Here is a 22575-nt window from a genome sequence, read left to right as displayed (position 1 = left end):
ATGCCGCAAGCGCCCCCTAGTGGCAGCTGCAGGCTATGTGACTGTGTGAGTGGGGAGACTAATCCATGTCTCCAGGGAAATCTCTATTGACGCTGCAATACATCAGTCACCTTTCCTTCTATTCCCTTTAGTGTGTTTCCATTCAGCTGATGCTTTCAGTTGAATTGAAAAACGTAGGAAAACGCAGATTTTGGCAGCGTAGACCTAAAAAACCGTACACTTGGAAGACTGTCTCTTTTTACTGCCCTGACTTTGCTAATAAAGTTATTACACATCCCCAGGCACTACCACAGACGCGAGGAACGTACCATTCTGACAGTTATTACAGGGGTGTGCTTCTAATAATAAACAGGAAGGATATGACTTAGAAGCAGCAGAGGCTTGTGGGTAAGAGGGTGAAGTGTCCTTGTCGCTGGTGGATCATGCTGGGGATCAGTGTGTGTAGGGGAATCATACGTCAGTCTCTATTAGGGCGCGCAGCTTTCAGCTCGTTGTCATCGGTCAGACGGCACAGCCTGCACACCGCTCCAGCCTGTAGAGCCGCAGGACTGCGGGAGGCCTCAGGCAGCACGACGTTTGACCCTTCAGTACTGGAGTTCGTGGTCTGCCCCCTCTCCAGGAAGGCTCTGAGGTAGTCAGCGCTTCATCTATGCGGCTTCTTGTAATCTAGTGGTTAACCCCTTCCCGCCGCAGCCCTTTTTCAGATTTTCATTTTCGGTTTTTCCTCCCCACATTCCGGAAGCCATAACGTCTTTATTTTTCCATCAATATAGTACTATGAGGGCTTGATTTTTGCGGGACAAGTTGTAGTTTTTCGTAGCACCATTTATTTTGCCGTATAATGTACTAGGAAACGGGGGAAAAAATATTTGTGGGGTAGAAAATGAAAAAAAACAGCGATTCCTCCATGGTTTTTCACCCGCTGTTTTTACGAAATTCACTGTGCAATTAAAACAACATGTTAACTTTTATTCTGCGGGTCAATACGATTACGGCGATACCAAATATATATATTTTTTTCTATATTTTACTACTTTTACAAGTAAAAACCTAAGTGTAAAAAAGAAAATTTATTTTGCGTCTCCAAATTCCGAGAGCCATAACTTTTTTTTATTTTTCCGTCGATTTAAGTGGTATGAGGGCTTATTTTTTGCGGGATAAGCTGCAGTTTTTAATAATGACATTTTGGTGTACATGCGACGTTTTGATCACTTTTTATTTCATTTTTTTGTGGGAGATTAGGTGACCAAAAAATAGAGATTCTGGCGTTTACAATTTTTTTTTTTTTTTTTTTTACGCCGTTCACCTTGCGGGTTAAATAATGATATATTGTAATAGTTCAGACTTTTACGGATGCGGCGATACCAATTATGTTTATTTTTTTTACTATGCTCTTGGGGGGGAAATGGGAATAGGGGGGTTTTTTGAACTTTTAATTTGTATATTTTTTTTTTTTTTTTTTTAAATACTAATGTATTGCAGTATATCGTGATTCTGACCGGAGGCAGCGCTTAATATGTGCACAAAGATGGCGGACCTGGGGGCCTTTGTTAGGCCCCCAGGCAGCCATAGCAACCATCATCCCCCCACGATTGTGTTGCGGGGGATGCGATGAGCTGTTAGAGGGGGTCGCCCCCCTCTTTCTAACTATTTAAATGCTGCGGTCGCTATCGACTGTGGGATTGCGCTCGAGCACGATGCCGCTCGTTACTCTGAAGTGTCGGTTGTAACAAAAAAGCCGACACCGTCATCGTATGGAGCGGGTGCACTTCGTAAGCCCGCTCCATACTTCCCCCTACCCGACTTTGGCGTATGGATACCTGAAATGTCGGGAAGGGGTTAATAATACAATGCTAATTTTGGGCCTTCAGGACTCATTGATCTTTGGGTACATATAATTTATTGATGACTTTTTATAAAATATCTTCTTGGGGGAGGAAAAGTTCATCCGAGCACAATGTGTCAAATGTAATAAGGGCCTCTTCAGTTTAGCGCAGCTCGGCAGTCCTAAAGACAGAAAATGAAATCTATGCTTGATATAAGGCGGCAATTTTTGCCATGATTTGTCTTGAAGAATTATGAATCTATCGGAAACTTGCTGCCCCCGCTCCTACTCTATTACACAGTAACTGCACTCATCAAATTTCTAAATAGAATAAATCTTGCTAAATATTATAGTCGGCAGTGCCGGGCCCCCTGACCGCTTCTTCCTCAAACCCTTCCCGACCGGTGATGTGCCGGTACTACGAAATAGTAGTCACGTAAAGAGCGTAGCATGTTCCACTGCTTCCGGAACTGCCATTCATTACTATGGGAGTTACAGAAACAGCGTAGCTCAGCAAGTTATGCTGTTTCTGTAGCTCATCCATGTATTGCAGTGTATTGTACCAGCGAACTAATAAAATGTGTAAAAAAAAAAAACACGAGATCAATTTTCAAGAGTGTAAATGAAAAGTTAAAAGTTCCAAAAAAATTTTTTTTCCCCAAGCACAATGTAAAAAATAATTGTTATCACTGCATCCGTAAAAGTCCAAACTATTACAATATAGCATTATTTGACTCACACTGTGAATGGTGTAAAAAAAAAAAATAATGTAAAACCCCGGAATCGTTGTATTTTTTGGTCACCATTGCGCTAAAAAGAATGAAATAAAATTGATAAAAAAATTTTATGTACTAAAAAATAATAACTACATCTCGTCCCGCAAAAAAATAAGCCCTCACACCGCTCAAACGATGAAAAAATATAAAAAGTTAAGGCTCTCAGAATGTGGTGAAACGGAACAAATATATATTTATTTTTTAACCAATAGTTTTTTCTTCGTAAAAGTAGTAAAATATTATTTCAAATATTATTATTTTCTGTTTTCTAAAACCTGGGTGCGTCTTATAGTCCGAAAAATACGGTATATAAGATTGATCAGTATGGAACCTCTTTCTATTCAGACAAATTGTAAAGCAGCTTTGCCTGAACTGTTGGGTGATCCCTTCGCCCATCAAGCTTAGGGGGTCCCCCATGTAGCCCAACTTCATGTACTATATTTACTGCATAATTTTATGAGGTAGAGCTAAAGGTATTCTGTTATACTACAGAGTATGGAAGCAAAATGGTATTCATGAAAAACCGGGCATGTTTTAATAAAAGCCTTTTATTTCTATTTTAGGTTTTCCGAATCTACGAATGAACTCGTTAATGATGAGCTAGGCATCGCTTATCCTATAGTGGACGGGATTCCCAATCTGATTCCGCAGGATGCAAGGAGGATTCACATAGAGCAGAAGTCAAAGGAATCTGATCAGGCCCCGCAGTAATCTCCTGGGGTGACGTGACTGACAACCCTGCGGACATGTTCCTGTCCTTCCCCACACTGACTGTGCTCGTGCCTCTCGTGTCGCTATGTGGAATTTTTTATTCGGCCTCAGTGGACAGTGATTTCCCCCAGGGATGTACCAGCACGTCAAGTGTGTGTTTCTACAGTCTGCTGCTCCCCATCACTTTACCCGTCTATGTGTTTTTTCATCTGTGGACATGGATGGGACTCAAGCTTTTCAGGCATAATTAAACTGCCCCGTGATATTTCCGCATGTGATTTCAGAGTGGAATCGATTCAGAAGTAAACTTTTTTTTTTTTTGGGAAACAAGTCACAATTGTGACTTATTTTTCTTGCGTAATAAATACTCCAGTTTACAAGTAATTATGTAATATGGAATTCTATACATTTATCCATGGACAGACATACTACTGCTACAGCAGCACAGGGGCCCTGCAGGCAAGGGGGACCACCACGAACTTTACAGGGGTTGTCTGGGCATGTGGTGATTTTTCATACTGATGATCTATCCACAGGATAGGTCATCATTATATGATCGGTGGGGGTCCGAAACCCGGACCCTGCACGATCAGCTGTACCAGCTGCCTCCGGCCACCGGGTGTCTATGCCTGGAAGCAGAATGCTCCTGTCACAGTATAGCGGACGTGCTCCAGTATTACAGCTCTGCTTCTATTCAAGTGAATAGGAGCAGAGTTCCAGCACGGCCGCTATACAGTGTACGGAGCCAACTGCTTCAGACACAGACCACTGTATAACGTCCAGAGGCAGCTGGAACAGGATGTCTGGCCCCCACCAATCATATACTGATGACCTATCCCATAAGTGTATCCATCATTTTGTTTTATCAAATTGGTTGCATAATATAATTTTATAATAGTCGGAGCGCTTTTTTTTTTCTTCCTGATACTTCACTCCAAATCCTCTGCTCCCTTCACAGCCACCATAAGGGGCGCTCCATGCATAACATTTATAAGAAAGTATACTGTTTATTACTATTTATACTTTTAAACCCATTGGGACCTGTATAAATCAGGCAGAATTTGATCATTAAAAGGAGTTTTCTAACCATAGCAGGTTAGGACATATTGCTGGGATGGCCAGACACCTCGATCCCTACAATTAAGGTGCTGTGACCCTTTTGTCGTTTTCTCTGCACAGTGTCGCTCCTAAACAGAAGTGGTGCAGAGAATTGCCACACCGTCTCATTTAAAGGCTATGTAAATGTTTCAAGTGTTTTTTTTTTAAAGGAGTGTGTGAGTTAATAAACGTAAATGCATTTTATTAAAAATTATTTTTACTTTTTGAGATACAGCTGCTCTGTATTCTCTACAGAGCAGCTGTATCATTCACAATTCACTGAATCCATCCGTCCCGTGGATGTGACTGGTTCAGTGACAGTGGGTTCTGCGTGTCTCTGACACAGGGTCCACCTGTAAACTATTGTAACTAAGTCAGAGACACGCAGGACCTGTTGCCACTGAACCAGTCAGGTAGGCAGGGCTGATGAATTCCGTGAAGAGCGAACGATACAGCTGTTCTGTATAGAGAATACAGAGCAGCTGTATCTCAAAAAGTAAACATTTTTAATAAAATGTATTTACAAAGTTTATTAACACACTAAAACCGTTTTTTTTTGTTTTTTTTTTAAATCAAAACCCTTTCAAACATTTACATAGCCTTTAAGGGAGTTGCAGTATCTTTAGGGTATGTTCACACGGCAGCGTCCGTTACGGCTGAAATTACGGTGCTGTTTTCAGGAGAAAACCGCTCCGTCATTTCAGACGTAATGGCACATGCAGGCGTCTTTCGCTGCGTCCATTACAGACGTAATTGGAGCTGTTTTTCCATGGTGTCCATGGAAAACGGCTCCATTTACATCTGAAGAAGTGACAGGCACTTCTTTAACGCGGGCGTCATTTTTACGCGCCGCCTTTTGACAGCGGCGCGTAAAAAAAAAAATGACCGTCGGCACAGAACATCGTGAGACCCATTCTAATGAATGGGCAGATGTTTGCCGACGCTTTTGAGCCGAATTTTCGGACGTAATTCGCCCGAATTACGTCCGTAAATAGTGTGTGTGAACCCAGCCTAAGGGTATGTGCACACACTAATTACGTCCGTAATTGACGGACGTATTTCGGCCGCAAGTCCCGGACCGAACACAGTGCAGGGAGCCGGGTTCCTAGCATCATAGTTATGTACGATGCTAGGAGTCCCTGCCTCGCTGCAGGACAACTGTCCCGTACTGTAAACATGTTTTCAGTACGGGACAGTTGTCCGGCAGGGACTCCTAGCGTCGTACATAAGTACGACGCTAGGAGCCCGGCTCCCTGCACTGTTTGGTCCAGTACTTGCGGCCGAAATACGTCCGTCAATTACGGACGTAATTAGTGTGTGTGCACATACCCTAACTGTGCTTGCTCAAAAGTATCACTTTTTAGAGAACACTTTTGTTTAGTCTGCAGTCTACAAGTGCTGTGGCCTCTTCGTTCTGGGGTCTTTAGGCTGGAACTCCTCCGCTCAGTCAGTTATGGTATATCCTAGCTGTATGCCATAATTTTGATATTGTGGGAAAACACAAGGGTCAGTTCACACACTGCGTAAACACTGCGGATTTTCCGCAACGGAATTAGCTGCGGAAAATCCACAGCTAATATAGTAGCAGCAAAGTGGATGAGATAAAACAAATCTTATCCACATGCTGCGTAAATAGTGAGAGGAAATACTGCTCAGAAATTGACCTGCGGTTCGTAACTTTATTCAGTGGCACGTCAATTTTATTTGCGTAAATGCGCTTATTTGTTGTGGGTTTTCCCCATTGAATTTAATGGGAAGGTAAAACCCGCAAAAAATAGCATTTGCTTTTTTTACGGGAGGTTGACAGATTCTGCCGCAAAAAACGTAACTAAAAAAAACAAAAATTCACAGGCTGCAGCCGTCTCTTGGGATGAAACGTGTAAGTTCTTCAGTTTTTCGCAGCAGACATTCCGGGCAAAAAAACTGCACCACAGTTTGGTGCAATTTTTCACCCGGAATTCCCTGTGGCGCACAGGGCGAATATGCTGTGTGCTTTTACGCAGCGTGTCTGCCCCGATTGAACTCTGCCTAAGGCTGTGGAGTCAGCGGGTTCACATATTTTTTTCGCACATGGGCCATAGTGTCGGATTTGCCTATGCTCGTTACTAGAGGATCTGTGGCAGAATTCTGAGGCTGACACACAGATTTCGTCTGTGGATGTGCAGCTTGATGTCAGTTGTGAACATGGTGTAAAGAGTCATGTGTATTACAGGGAGAGTGGATTTCCCAAACGTCCTATAAAATAGGAGCTGCATTCACATCACATGGGTGCTGGACTGTTAGGGTATGTTCACACGGCCAAATTTCAGACGTATACGAGGCGTATTTTGCCTCGTTTTACGTCTGGAAATACGTCTCAAATACGTCGTCAAACATCTGCCCATTACTTTCTATGGGTAGAACGCTGTATTGTCCACACGACGCGTAATTTTACGCGTCGTACGGCAATTACGACGCGTAAAATTACGCCTCGTAAAAAGAAGTGCAGGACACTTCTTTGGACGTTTTTGGAGCTGGTTTCTCATAGACTCCAATGAAAACAGCTCCAAAAACGGACGTTGAAAACGCCGCGAAAAATGCGAGCTGGTAAAAAAACGTCTGAAAAGCAGGGTCTGTTTTCCCTTGAAAACAGCTCTGGCTTTTCAGAAGTTTTTGTTGACTACGTGTGAACATACCCTTAAAGTGGTTGTTCTCCTTCGCAGTTTGAGAAATTAATGCTGAGCTCTGATTGGTCAGGCTAGATTTCCGCTTGGATGTTTTTTTTTAATAATGCCCTATGATCTGATGTCCAGAATGTGAAAAAAAAAGCTCTATAGGACAATCCAACCCCTGTAGCACCGCTGGCCATTCAACCCCTCCAATGCTGCGGTCAATCGGTGCAGCATCTGAGCCGTTGAAAAGAGGGGGGTGGCCCCCTTTCGACAGCTCATTGGTGCCCCCATGCTGCGATCAGGGGGGCGTGCCAGTGGTTGTCATGGCAACCCAGGTGCCTAATGAAGGCGCCTAGGTCTGCCTCTGTTAATCTGTGTCTCTGGCACAGTGAATAATACAGTTAATAAATTAAAAATTGCTTCTAGAGTAATGTAAAAAATAAACAAAACTGGTATCTCTTCATCTGTAAAAGTCTTAAAGAGGCTCTGTCACCAGATTTTGCAGCCCCTATCTGCTATTGCAGCAGATAGGCGCTGCAATGTAGATTACAGTAACGTTTTTATTTTTAAAAAACGAGCATTTTTGGCCAAATTATGACCATTTTTGTAATTATGCAAATGAGGCTTGCAAAAGTCCAAGTGGGTGTGTTTAAAAGTAAAAGTCCAAGTGGGCGTGTATTATGTGCGTACATCGGGGCGTTTTTAATACTTTTACTAGCTGGGCGCTGTGAAGAGAAGTAACATCCTCTTCTCTTCAGAACGCCCAGCTTCTGACAGTGCAGATCTGTGACGTCACTCACAGGTCCTGCATCGTGACGGCCACATCGGCACCAGAGGCTACAGTTGATTCTGCAGCAGCATCAGCGTTTGCAAGTAAGATCGACTTACCTGCAAACGCTGATGCTGCTGCAGAATCAACTGTAGCCTCTGGTGCCGATGTGGCCGTCACGATGCAGGACCTGTGAGTGACGTCACAGATCTGCACTGTCACAAGCTGGGCGTTCTGAAGAGAAGAGGATGTTACTTCTCATCAGAGCGCCCAGCTAGTGAAAGTATTAAAAACGCCCCGATGTACGCACATAATACACGCCCACTTGGACTTTTGCAAGCCTCATTTGCATAACTACAAAAATGGTCATAACTTGGCCAAAAATGCTCGTTTTTTTTAAATAAAAACGTTACTGTAATCTACATTGCAGCGCCTATCTGCTGCAATAGCAGATAGGGGTTGCAAAATCTGGTGACAGAGCCTCTTTAACTACTACAATATACCATAATTTAACTCGCATGGTGAACAAAAAATTGAAAACCCCAAAATTGCTGTTTTTTTGTCACCTTGGCTCACAAATTTTTTTTAATTAAAAGCGATTAAAAAGTTGTATGTACCAATGAAAACTACAGCTCGTCCTGCAAAAAATAAGCCCTTAGACCGCTCAATCGACGGAACAATAAAAAAAGTTATGTCTCTCAGAATGTGGTGAAACATGAAACAAAACATTTATTTCTTTTTACAAAAAGTTTTTCTTTTTTTTTTACAGTAATAAAATACAGAAAAACCTATGTAAATTTAGTATCACCGTAATCGCATAGAGCTGCAGAATAAAGCTAAGCTGTCGTTTTTACCGCACGGTAAAAGCCGTAAAAACGAAAACCAAAAAACAATGTAGGAATTCAATTTTTTTTCAAATTTCAGCAAGCACAGAATTTTTTTCCCATTTCCCAGTACATTTTATGGTACTTTAAATGGTGCCATTAGAAAATAGAACTCCTCCCGCAAACAATAATCCCTCACATCGCTCTTTTGACTGGGAATTGTATGGCTCTTGGAAAGCAGGGAGTGAAAAACGCCTCGGTCCTTAAGGAGACGCACACGCGCGCTTGGTCCGTGTGTCGGCCGCATTTCCCTGGACCGTACACAGTGCAGGGAGCCGGGCTCCTAGCATCATAGTTATGTACGACGCTAGGAGTCCCTGCCTCGCTGCAGGACAACTGTCCCGTACTGTAATCATGTTTTCAGTACGAGACAGTAGTACTGCGGAGAGGCAAGGGCACCTAGAGTTGTACATAACTATGATGCTAGGAGCCCGGCTCCCTGCACTGTGTACGGTCCGGGGAAATGTGGCCGAAGTACGGACCGTATATCACGGACCGAACACGCTCGTGTTAATCAGGCCTAAGGAGTTGTCTTATCAGCGACGACCCTTTCAGTATGCGGCACTCCTGTCAAACAACTGAGTTTTCCGGGCAAAGCAATGGCCAGCCAGGCACAAATGTAGTAGTATATGGCGGCCATTCCGATGTAATACAAGGACGTCTCGAATTCACTAGAACCAGAAACACTTTTTCAGAGCGGCTCTTTGTTCTGGCCCATAGATGCCCTAGGAATGTGGATAGTGTTGTCTTCATGAGACGTTATTTAGTCATTTTTGAAGTATAAGAGGGATTTGCGGTAGGATGTTTGTAAAAAAAGAAGTTCTACATCTATCCAGGAGAACCCCTTTAACTTCTTCGGTTCAAAGTGTGATCAGGTATTTGCTTACCAAAGTCATTATTTGTAGAGGGAAATATATATCTCACACAATTTACATCTTTTAATGCTTAGTTTAATGAATTTACTTCAATTCAATCTAGATGTACGCAAGAAATCATGGAGTAATGCAAGACAGAGGACACAGAGTTTAAGCAGGACATCTTATCTGTGCTGACATTGACCAATTGTTACAAGAAATGTTGCGGACCAGGTTTTCTATTTTTTTTCAAACCCCTTGTTGTTCCCCAAAGCCAGAAGAAGCTTTTTGCGTAGCACCTCCTTGTTTGAGTATTCCGGAAGGAGTAGAAGCTGAGAGCAGGTATTTGCCTCGGGAAGATAACTTTCATTTGGGACGCCAAACAAGGTGACCTTCATAAAGGTATTCTGCATCCCGTACACTGAGACTTTGTCATTTCCCGTTAGAAAATCTGAAACAAAGATTAGATTAGAAGATTAATTTTAGGATTATATACTAACTACATGACTTTAGCCTGCATGGTACCCTGCGGACCTAGAAGGTCAATAATATCAGCACATTCTCTGCGCCAGTTTTGCATAGGAAAGGCCAGACTAGACGTTATACATCACAAGTAAAAGCAAAAAGGAAGTATCTCTTGCAATAGCAGCATGTAGTTGTAATGAATCATTTATACCACTAGGGGTCTTTTTAGAACGGAATATGTGCTGTATGCAATACAGCAGGGGTAGGCAAGCTTGGTGATGCACAGATCTACGGTAATAATACGTTTTTAAGATTTACCCTGATGAAAAAGTATTTTTTTCACATAGCAATGAAGCGACCCTGTCTAGGCCATACACTATACTTATACAAGGTGATGCTGTCGATTTTTCACAAACATACATGTTACAATTCTCAATTCGTAAATGTTTTCTCAAAAAAAATGAAGTAGAAACACAGCATGTTTCAAAAGAAGAACTAAGGTTTCGTTCACATTCTATCCATTCTGCTTCATCGGAACAGAACAACAAAAAAAATGGTCGCACCAATGCTGTCTGACAGAACCCACTGATTTTAACCACCTTAGGCCCCATGCACACGACCGTAAAAAACCTCCATTTTTGCGGACCGCAATCGCGGTCCGCAAAAACGGACCCATTCACTTTCATTGAACGCGGACACCTTTCCGTAGCACTACGGAAGGGTGTCCGTGCCGCGGAAATGTTCCGGGAATTATGGAACATGTCCGTTATTTTGCGGGCCGTGCTCCCATGCTTTGTATGGGAGCACAGCCCGAAAATGCGGCTGTCAGTCGGCGGCCGGCCGTGCCCGCAATCGCGGGCCGTGATTGCGGGCACGGTCCTGTGCATGGAGCCTAAGGGTATGTTCACACATGGCGGATACGTTACCTAAAAATACACAGCGCGGCAAGGAATTCTGCCTGAAAAAGCGCAATGCAAATTGTGGTGCAGTTTTTCGGCTGAAATGTCCACTCCGAAAAATAGCAGGTAGAAAAAAAAAATTCATACGTACAACGCTTGAGTCCTTATTCATGGCTTATCAATTAAGCCATGAATAAGGACACAAGCATTGTCCAAAACACATAGGCAAAACCATTATTGCTAACCACCCTCGCATATGGAATTTTGAGGATGTCTTCAAATAAAATTGGAACGCTGTTTCCTTTTAAATTACCTGGCGCTGGATCACTGTTTTCCTCTGTTCTATGTAATTTACAATGAATGGTGAACGCTGTTTAAAAAAAACGAAAAAACAATGCCAGAATTGCAGTTTTTTGGTCACTTGACCTCCCAAAAAAATAGGATAAAAAGTGATCAAAAAGTCACATGTACCCCAAACTGGTACCAATAATAACTGCAGCTCGTCCCGCAAAAAAACAGCCCTCATACCACTATGTCTATGAAAAAATTAAATTAGTTAAGGCTCTAATAAGTCAGGAAATAGAAAAAAATATGCAGTTGTGCATACACATCTATGGATTATTTTACCCCATTATTATACCACCTGACTATGCCCCTGATGTTCTCCGCACAGATTACATGTACCCCCACATTATAAACTAAAATACCAGTAAAACTCCAAACGAAACTACTACCAAGCAATATCCACGCTTCAAGAGCCAAATGGCGCTCCCTCCCTTCTGAACCCTACAGTGTGCCCAAACAACAGTTTCCTTCCACATATATGGCTTCACCAAACCAGGGAGAACCCTTTTAACAATTTTTGGGGTGTATGTCTCCAGTCGCACAAACTGGGCACAACATATTTGCCACTGAAATGGCATATCCAGGGAAAATTGCTATTTTTACTTTGCACCATCCGCAGCGCATTCATTTATGGAAAAGACCTGTGGGGTGAAAATGCTCACTACACCCCTTAAAGTGTAGCTAAACGTTTGACTTCAGCTGCTTCGTTCTAGCGATTGGTGGGGGTCTCAATGCTCGGACCCCCACCAATCCAAACTTATGACATGTCACTATGACATAGAACAACCTAAAAGCACAGGGAACATAACACCCAGAATAAATAGAAGAAATATGCATCTACCACGTATCAAAAAATAGAAATCTTTATTAATAATAAATAACAATACATGGTATCACATGTTTCGCCTAAGACCGGCTTCGTCAGGAGGCTCGAAGCCGGTCTTAGGCGAAACGCGCGTCGAGGCGTTTCTTGTGCCACATCTCCCTACGTGCCCTCCTCCTACTACCATGTCTTTAGGTACAGTTTATTTATAACTATATTCTGGTGATGACTTTTTTCAGCTTACATTTAATTTATTATTTTCATTGCTGTTTTGGGGTCATACTTGATGTACATCTATCATCTTTTATACGTACCTATAAGGTTTATATTTGACTTTCTGGCTATTGCTGCTTAGTCAGTCATGCTTTGCATTTCATGATGATCTGGAGTATGGGACATTGTTGGTTTGAGATGGGTTGTTCTGTTTACCTCTGGGTATTATTACATCTATACCACTGATGCTCTTCGTTTATGACCTTTTCTATTATGTTCATCTATATATTTATGTGATACCATGTATTGTTATTTATTATTAATAAAGATTTATATTTTTTGATACGTGGTAGATGCATATTTCTTCTATTTATTCTGGGTGTTATGTTCCCTGTGCTTTTTGTGCTTTTAGGTTGTGCTATGGTATAGTGGGGGCTCCCTTGTTCTGCTGTTTGAGGTTCTTTTTTAGGTTTACAATGTCACTATGACATGTCAGAAGTTTATCAAACGTTTAGATACACTTTAATAAAGCCTTGAGGGTGTAGTTTCCAAAATGGGGGTAACTATTTGGGGGTTTCTTTTATTATTTCACATCAGAGCCTCTGCAATTGTGAACCAAGTTGCCAAATTAGGCCTCAATTTCACATGGTACTCTCTCACTCCTGAGCCCTGTCGATCGTCAAGGCAAAAGATTAGGGCCACATGTACAGTGTTTCTAAAAGCAGGAACAGCATAATAATTAGAGAGCTGTCTTGTTATGGTGGCACAAGCTGGGCACCACATATTGACATATCTATGGAAAAAATCCCATTTTCACTGTGCAACATCGAGTGCATACTAATTTCTGGAAAACACCTGCAGGCCTAACATGCTCACTACACCCCTAGGTGAATACCTTGAGGGGTGTAGTTTCCAAAATGGGGTCACTTCTGGGGGGTTTCCACTGTTTTTGTTCCACAGGGGCTTTGCAAATGCGGCATAGCGCCCAGAAACAAATCCATCAAAATCTACACTACAAAATTCAAATAGCGCTCCTTCCCTTCTGAGCACTACTGTGTGCCAAAACAGCAATTTATGACTACATATAAGGTGTTGCCGTACTCGGGAGAAATTTCTTTACAAATGTTGGTGTGCCTTTTCTCCTTTTTGAGCTAAAGCTACATCTTATTGGGAAAAAATATATTTTTATGTTCACTGCCCAATTCTAATAAAATCTATGAAACACCTGTGGGGTCAAAATGCTCACTACATCCTTAGATAAATTCCTCAAGGTGTGTAGTTTCCCAAATGGAGTAACTTTTAGGGAATTTCACTGTTTTGGTCTCACAGGGCCTTTGCAAACGCGACATGGTGCCAAGAAACCAATCCAGCAAAATCTGCGCTCAAAAGCCAAATAGCGCTCCTTCCCTTCTAAGCTCTGCCGTGGGACCAAACAGCAGTTAATGACCACATATGGGGTATTTCCGTACTCTGGAGAAGTTGCTTTACAAATATTAGGGTCTACTTTTTCTTTATTCATTGTGGAAACAATTTTTTTTTTGTTAGCTAAAACGACATCTTATTGTAAAAATGTAAAAACATTTTTTTTCACGTCCAAATTGTAATAAAGTCTATGAAACAACTGTGAGTTCAAAATGCTCACTACACCCTTAGATTAATTCCTTGTGGGGTCTAGTTTCCAAAATGGGGTCTTTTTTGGGGTGTTTCCTTTGGAATCACAAGACTTATTCAAACCTGACATGGTGCCTAAAATATGATCTAATAAAAAGAAGGCCATAAAATCCACGAGGTGCTCCTTTGATTCTGAGGCCTGTGTTTCAGTCCATTACCACACTAGGGCCACATGTGGGATATTTCTAAAAACTGCAGAATCTGGGCAATAAATATTGAGTTGCATTTCTCTTGTAAAACCTTCTGCGTTATAGAAAAAAATTAATTAAAAGTGAATTTCTGCAAAAAAAAATGTAATTTGTACATTTCACCTCTACTTTGCTTTAATTCTTATGAAACGCCTAAAGGGTTAAGAAACTTTCTGAATGCTGTTTTCAATACTTTGAGGGGTGCCGTTTTTAAAATGGGGTGATTTATGGGGGATTTCTAATATATAGGGCCCTCAAAACCACTTCAGAACTGAACTAGTCCATGAAGAAATAGCCTTTTGAAATGTTCTTGAAAATGTGAGAAATTGCTGCTAAAGTTCTAAGTCCCAGAAAAATAAAATGACGTTAAAAAAACGATGCAAACATAAAGTAGACATGTGGGAAATATTAACTAGTAACTATTTTGTATGGTGTAACTATCGGTTTTTCAAGCAGATACATAAAAATTAAAAAAAAAATTCTAATTCTTGCAAATTTAATAAAGTCCAATGTGTCACGAGAAAACAATCTCAGAATCGCTTGGATAGATAAAAGCCTTCCCAAGTTATTACCACATAAAGTGACATGTCAGATTTGAAAAATGGGCTCTGTCAGGAAGTTCAAAAGTGGCCACAGCGGGAAGGGGTTAAAGAGGCTCTGTCACCAGATTTTGCAACCCCTATCTGCTATTGCAGCAGATAGGCGCTGCAATGTAGATTACAGTAACGTTTTTATTTTTAAAAAACGAGCATTTTTGGCCAAGTTATGACCATTTTTGTAGTTATGCAAATGAGGCTTGCAAAAGTCCAATTGGGTGTGTTTAAAAGTAAAAGTCCAAGTGGGCGTGTATTATGTGCGTACATCGGGGCGTTTTTAATACTTTTACTAGCTGGGCGCTCTGAAGAGAAGTAACATCGACTTACCTGCAAACGCTGATGCTGCTGCAGAATCAACTGTAGCCTCTGGTGCCGATGTGGCCGTCACGATGCAGGACCTGTGAGTGACGTCACAGATCTGCACTGTCAGAAGCTGGGCGTTCTGAAGAGAAGAGGATGTTACTTCTCTTCAGAGCGCCCAGCTAGTAAAAGTATTAAAAACGCCCCGATGTACGCACATAATACACGCCCACTTGGACTTTTACTTTTAAACACACCCACTTGGACTTTTGCAAGCCTCATTTGCATAACTACAAAAATGGTCATAACTTGGCCAAAAATGCTCGTTTTTTTAAAAATAAAAACGTTACTGTAATCTACATTGCAGCGCCTATCTGCTGCAATAGCAGATAGGGGTTGCAAAATCTGGTGACAGAGCCTCTTTAAGAGTCATCTACTAAGGACCTATCAAGGATCTATCAGCAGATCTTGATCTACTGGTTGCCTAAACAATATATATACGGTATATATATTGCTATTAAGTCAGACATAAGGAGAGTAATTAAAAATGGTATATAACATCATATGGGTTTAGTGTGATACTTGTAAATAAACTAATTTTAACAGATCAGTGAAACACTGTTATATTGATATACTTACAGAGAAATGCTTTCTTTTTTTCCAGTGGTAGTTTGTGGAAAACTTTCCAAAACATAATGATAGTTGGGTGGATGGGACAATACATGCCCATGTAAGTGGTATTCTGCAGAGAGGAAAAAAAAGATTTATCTGTTTGCATATATACAGTATATTATCATTATACAGTGCCGTATGGAGGCACCATACAGTGGTACACAGAGTATATAGTAGGAACTCTGCACAAGCCATGTACATAAGCCCTTTGAGTGTATCTGTCACCAATTTTTGGCCTGTATCTATATTAGTTGATTATAAATGCCCTTGTGGACATTCAGTTACATAATATCTTTTACTTTATTTGTACTATTTTTAGTATCTTTATCTTTGAAGTGAAGAAGTCTGAAAGGTCTGCTTATGTCTGAATAAGGCCTCATGCACACGACCGTAAAAACTCCCGTTATTACGGGTCGTAATTACGACCCGTAATAACGGGCTCATAGACTTCTATTGGCCACGGGTACCTTCCCGTTTTCTTACGGGAAGGTGCCCGTGCCGTTGAAAAAGATAGAACATGTCCTATTTCAGGCCGTAATAACGGCACGGACAGTCCATAGAAGTCTATGGAGCTCCCGTAATGACGGGTGGCTACATGTGTGCAGCGTTGCTAAGCGACGTCAGTAAATAGTCACTGTCCAGGGAGCTGAAAGAGTTAAATGATCGGCAGTAACTCTTTCAGCACCCTGGACAGTGACTACCGATCAGAATAAAGAGCAACCTGTAAAAAATAAAAATAAAAGACGTTCATACTTACCGAGAACTTCCTACTTCCTCCAGTCCGGTCTCCCGCCCGTTGCCTTGGTGACGCGTCCCTCTCGACATCCGGCCCAACGTCCTGGATGACGTTTCAGCCCATGTGACCGCTGCAGCCAATCACAGGCTGCAGCGGTCACATGGACTGCCGCGTCATCCAGGGATGTCGGGCTGGATGTGAAGAGAGGGACGCGTCACCAAGACAACTGCCGGGTAAGTATGAATTTCTTTAACTTTTATTACAGAAAGGGCTGTCCCTTCTCTCTATCCTGCACTGATAGAGAGAAGGGGCTGCCGATTAGTGCAGTGCTATTTTGCCGCCAAAAACGTGCCCGTAAATACGGGTGGAATACGGGTGAAACCGGACCCATATTTACGGGCACGGGTCCGTAAATACTGGTGCAAAACGGGTCGAATACGTGTGACACCGGACCCGTATATACGGCAGTATTTACGGACAATAAAAAAATACGTTCGTGTGCATGGGGCAACAGCCAAGAAAGGAAATGTGGTTACCAGAGGCGTAGCTAGGTTTACGGGTGGGAAAAAATACAGTCGTGTGCATGAGGCCTAAGTCTAATGCTTGGAGTTGCAATAAGGGCTCTGCCAATTAGATTCAGCATAATATCTCAGTTGACATGATCAACCTATCAGATGCTAAATCCTGTATTCTAAGAGGGATGGTCAAGGGTGGATGCCCTAATAAATATTCATCGGCAGCCATTTTGTAAAATTGATTAAAAAAGCTCAGGACAGCTGTAGTGTTAGTTACTGGAAGAAAATCAGTCACATAGAGCGAAATATATTTATCATATGATTCTATAATGACTGGTCCAATGACAGAGAAAAACTGCATTTTGGTGACAAACTTTATAACCTCTGATGTTTTATTTGAAGAAATAGAAAGCGGTACAGATGTGATGGAACACTATACGGCGTTATTCTTGTCACAGAAGGACTATATTAACTCTTTAAAGACCCAGACATTTTTCGTTTTTACTCCCTGCCTTTCAAGAGCCATAACTTTTTAATTTCTTCATCTGTAGAGTGGTGTGTGGGCTTATTTTCTGCGGGGGGAGTTGCAATTTCTATTGGCATTGGAAAAATCCTCAATTACTGCATTATTTTTTGGGTTTCGTTTTTACAGCTTTCACCGTGCGGTAAAAACGACAACTTAACTTTATTCTGCAGCTCAATACAATTACGGTGATACGAACATTAAATCATTTTTTTATATTTGACTACTTTTACAAAGAAAAAACTGTTTGTTAAAAAAAAATAGTTTTGTGTCACCACATTCTGAGAGCCGTAATTTTTCGTCGATTGTGCGGTGTGTTATTTTTTGCCGGACGAGCTGTAGTTTATATTGGTACCATTTTTTGGTACATATGATTTTTTGATCACTTTTTCTTACACTTTATTTTAGCGCTAACGGAACCAGAAAACAACAATTCTGGTGTTTTCAATTCATTTATTTATTTACACCGTTCACCGTGTGAGTTAAATAATGGTATATTGTAATAGTTCGGACTTTTACGGACACGGCGATACCAATTTTGTTTATTATTTTTTATATTGTGCTTGGAGAAAAATGGGAAAAGGGTTGTTTTTTAATTTTTTATATTTTTTTAACACTCCTGAAAAATGTATGTACATTTTTTTACACCTTTTATTAATCCCCCTAGGGGACTTAAAACAGTTATCGTTAGATCGCTGGTACAATACAATACACTGCAATACCAATGTTGTCATTTTTACAGGCGCCCGGTAAGCCCTGCCGGAGGCATGGCTTAGCAGAGGCAGGGAGAAGGCAGACTTGGGGGCCTTCACTAGGCCCCCGGGCTGCCATGACAACCATCGGCGCCCCTCAAAAGCATCACGGGGGGGCCGTTGGGCTATCAGAGGGGGCCACTTCCCTCCTTCTAACGGTTTAAATGCCGCGGTCGCTATTGACTGTGGCATTTAAGTAGTTAAACGGCCAGATTGTCAACTAGGGTTAGAGCAGTTAACCCCTTAGCGATGCACCACGTACAATTACGTTGTTGCAGCTAATGACTTAGTGCACCAGCATGTAACTGTATGTAAAGCTGAACCCAAGCCATCACCAGCTGTGACACCGCGCTGTAACAGCGGGGATCGGCGCTAGCTCCGATCCCCGCCAATTAACCGCATAGATGCCGTGGTCGCGGCATCTAGGTGGTTTGTAGCTGATTGAAACCTTGCGACCTAACAGTGGCCTCCTAGTCTGCCAAGTGGGGAAGGTTATTAGGCCCTTTCAGAGGCAAGGCCTAATAGGCTGTCTGTCAGTGGGACACTGACAGCTCTAATGTATTGCACTATGTAGGTAGTGTAATTATTAGAATGGATTAAAAAAATTTAATTTGTAAATCATACCTCCAATTTGCTTTAAATGCTGTGAAACGCCTAAAGGGTTAAGAAACTTTCTAAATTCTGTTTTGAATACTTTGAGGGGTACAGTTTTTAAAATGGAGTGTTTCTAATATATAGGCTCCTCATTTTCTTGAAAATTTGAGAAATTGCTGCTAAAGTTCTAAGCCTTGTAACATCCTAGAAAAATAGAAGTACGTTTAAAAAATAATGGCAATCTAAAGTAGACATATGGGAAATGTAAACTAGTAACTTTTTTGTGTGGTATTACTATCGGTCTTACAAGCAGATACATTTAAATTTACAAAAATGCAAAATTTTTCAAATTCACGCAAAATGTGTGACGATAAAACAATCCCCAAATCGCTTGGATAAGTATAAACCATTCCAAAGTTATTACCACATAAAGAGACACATGTCTGATTTGAATAAATGGGCCGTGTCCACAAGGCCAAAACTGGCTGTGTCTCTAAGGGGTTAAAGTGTATTTTTTTTTTGTCTGTTAGTCTTGTTCAGTCAAAGCTCTGGGGGCTGTAGTATACACAATGTACCAGCATTTACCTTTTCAAATACGGTCCAGTCATAATTAGTGTGACCAGCGACAAGATTCATCAGTTCATCCGGCTGTAAAAATAAAATAATATCTTTGTCGCAGACTTTGTAGAGACCTTTTCTGAACTCTTCGAATGTCTCTAGCACTGATGTGTTGAAAATGTACTCCAAACATTTATTGACGTAGTTGTGCCTTTAAGATATACAAAAATATATAATTAATAGAGAGTGGTATAAAGTAACATGTGTTTATTATCTGCTATATCAAATAAACGACTTTCTTTTTAGTACATGCAGGTTAGACAGTTATAACTATTCGTATTAAGTTATCAGTAATTGCTTTTAATCTTTTTTTCACCATGATCCATGGGGCTTTATATTTGTACTATTTTTTTATAGAATTATTTTCCTGTCTTGGGTTATAGGGGAAAATGAGAAAAAAAAGTTTCTCTTTCACACTTTTTATATTTTAATTGTATAAAGTTGTATTACAATAAAGATTGATTGTGGATTCCCCTTCTGTTACGGTCTTTTTAATATAGTTGATGTATTGTTTTAGACTGTTGTTAATGGCACTAGAACTTCTATTAGGTTTTTCTTCTTACTATTTTATTTTTACTTTATTGTGTCCCCCATTAGGCTTTGTTAACGCTTAGACCAGAGGCTCCAAAGCGTTGAATGCAGTGCTGTTTTTCCCCGTTAAAACGATGGGACACAACAGTTACCGGGGAAATTGTGCCTCTTTGCTAACATTATAGAGCTGATCTGGGTCTGCAAAGACCTATCAGGTTTAATCCCTACCATGCACCTAGTAATCACGTGACCAATCGCCAGAACTAATACAGCAAGAGACATGGACACATACGGTATTGTGTAAGGGTATGTTCACACGACAGCGTCCGTAACGGCTGAAATTACGGGGATGTTTTCAGGAGGAAACATCCCCGTAATTTCAGCCGTAACGGCATGTGCAATCGCTTGAACGCCGCGTCCATTACGGACGTAATTGGCGCTGCTTTTCATTGTAGTCAATGAATAACGGCTCCAATTACGCCCAAAGAAGTGACAGGTCACTTCTTTGACGCGGGCGTCTATTTACGCGTCATCATTTGACAGCGGCGCGTAAATATACGCCTCGTGTGAACAGACAAACGTGAGCCCATTGCTTTCAATGGGCAGATGTTTGTCAACGCTATTGAGGCGCTATTTTCGTCCGTAATTAGTGTGTGTGCACATACCCTAAACCGTTCTCATTGAGCGCTCTGCAATAAATGCTCTGGACGGAGAAATGAATAGTTTGCTTGTCTGGCAGCCGGCTCTCCCCTCCGGCCACTGCTCGCTTACTTTTTCAAAGGTACTAAACATGCCAACCAGCTTGATGTTATATTGTCAGATGGTTGGTAAGAGGACAATATAGGCGTTCCTATGTGTTTAGAACACTTTTCTGGTCTTTTTCTTTATTGAAATGTGTAGTTTAATCAATTAGTATATAGTCATCATGGCCCTAATTCTTTTTGTGTTTTCACCTAAAAATATCTGCCCTTGGATGATTATTATCCATGTACAGACGCTGTGTCTAAAGCTAAGAGTGGGAGATACATTTAATGCTAATATAAGGTCTTTGTTTCCGGCACTATAGCGATGTCATACATTACACAATGTATATATATTTGCCATTGCTGTGTAACAGAAAATAAGAGAATTCATTTTTTGGGTTAATTTTAAACTACCTGAAAATAAAACATGAAAAAATTATTTCAGACCATTTTTCTCTAAATATCACCTACAAAATGAATTGACATCAGCTTGAATTTAAAATAATAAGTAAGCCCAATGTGTCCTGCAAAAAAAAATAAAAAATTGCAGCAATCTAAAAGGTAACATTTTGCTCTGGGCATCAAGGCTTAAAACACCTAAGGTCATAAAGCGTTAAGTAGTGGGAGTCCGTTATTAAGACTGCATAGCCAATATATTGAAGTACAGTACTGTAAAGCACACTTGGGATAAAAGGACTGCAATTTCACGTGTAGGGGGCCTCTGGACTGAGCGATCGCACATGTGGGAATTCAGCATGAATCGGCTGGTAGTTATCGGTCTATGGCCAAATATAGTGCTTGTTAATGGGATGACTGATAGGAAATCCCGAAAATGTCTGCCCTATCATATTTGCGTACATATGTGTGAATCCTATTAGTAGCTCTTTTTGTAAGATGCAGTTTTTTAACGTAGGTTCAGTGGCCCTTTGATCCCAATAGATAATCCAGCAAAAGCCCCGCTATATACATTAGGTGCTGTAATTTAAAAAGACAGGGTCACTTTATACATACTTGTTTAAATTGGTCACACGCTCGTTTGCTCCATTGGGGATGACTTCTATATTTTGGTTTTCCCAGTGCAGCTGTAAGTATATATCAGTATGACATGTTAATACCTTATATAAAACTCCAGATAAGAACGTTTTCAGTGGGCCAGCTGTGCATATCTAACCATTGTATAGGTGCAGATGCCGCCTACAGAAATAACCACAATCCATTTACACTCCTGACATTGTGAAACATGAATCCCCAGAGCTGGTATGAATCCCTTAATATGATTATAGCTGTGATGTAATGGAAGAGCGAGGGAGCTGACTGGGCCACATGGTTATATGCTTAGGTCTTTGTGGCCACGAAAAATATAATGTGCTTATTGGGAAGCCGACTAGTTTTTATTCTGAGAGATTGCACGGAATGTCAAGGTTATTGCATCAAGCGTCCGAGTTACTAGTGGGATTATTGTAAGTGGCCTAGACATATTTATCAGGTAGTAAAGCTTTATTTAATGGGTTGTCCAGAAAGCTGGAGTATTTGCCTTGATAAATATATACCTATATATTTCAGAAGACATTCTTTCAGAACTTCTTAAAACCCTTTTATGTGTAACAGTAAGGGTATGTTCACACGCTGAGAGGCAGTTACGTGTGAAAAGACAGACTGTTAACAGCTGCCTCGTTTCACACGTAAAAGCTCCTCCTCGTAATTTACGAGGCGTCTGAGACGCTCGTAAACCTTGAGCCGTGCTTCATTGATTTCAATGAAGAACGGCTCAAATTACGTGGCAAAGAAGTGTCCTGCACTTCTTTGCCGAGGCAGTAAATTTA

General features: G+C 41.1%; 2 protein-coding genes across 3 annotated transcripts in view; one reads left to right on the top strand and one right to left on the bottom strand.

Annotated features, from left to right (window-relative positions):
* Positions 1-3259: 3259 nt before the first annotated feature.
* Positions 3260-3585, top strand: PIGY (phosphatidylinositol glycan anchor biosynthesis class Y). Its single transcript, XM_075849794.1, has one exon. The coding sequence runs from the start codon at positions 3348-3350 to the stop codon at positions 3561-3563; it is 216 nt and encodes a 71-aa protein (XP_075705909.1). The 5' UTR covers positions 3260-3347; the 3' UTR covers positions 3564-3585.
* A 6063-nt stretch (positions 3586-9648) lies between these two features.
* LOC142758666 (putative E3 ubiquitin-protein ligase HERC6) overlaps positions 9649-22575 on the bottom strand; it is a 77135-nt gene continuing 64208 nt past the window's right edge. For both annotated transcript variants that reach the window (XM_075860720.1, XM_075860719.1), the window contains exons 20-23: positions 21764-21834; positions 19446-19629; positions 15708-15810; positions 9649-10019 (exon numbers count right to left, since the gene is read on the bottom strand). In XM_075860720.1, the coding sequence (XP_075716835.1) occupies positions 9808-10019; positions 15708-15810; positions 19446-19629; positions 21764-21834 (570 nt within the window). In that variant the 3' untranslated portion in view covers positions 9649-9807. The remainder of the gene's footprint in view (positions 10020-15707; positions 15811-19445; positions 19630-21763; positions 21835-22575) is intronic.

The sequence above is a fragment of the Rhinoderma darwinii genome, chromosome 1 (genome assembly GCF_050947455.1).
Source record: "Rhinoderma darwinii isolate aRhiDar2 chromosome 1, aRhiDar2.hap1, whole genome shotgun sequence".
NCBI lineage: Eukaryota > Metazoa > Chordata > Amphibia > Anura > Rhinodermatidae > Rhinoderma > Rhinoderma darwinii.
The sequence above is the reverse complement of the archived record's forward strand: the minus strand, read 5'-3'. Positions and strand labels throughout refer to the sequence as shown.

What these genes read in the sequence shown, in the direction of transcription:
- PIGY (XM_075849794.1), top strand. Translation starts at nt 3,348, where the DNA reads ATGTTCCTGTCCTTCCCCACACTGACTGTGCTCGTGCCTCTCGTGTCG.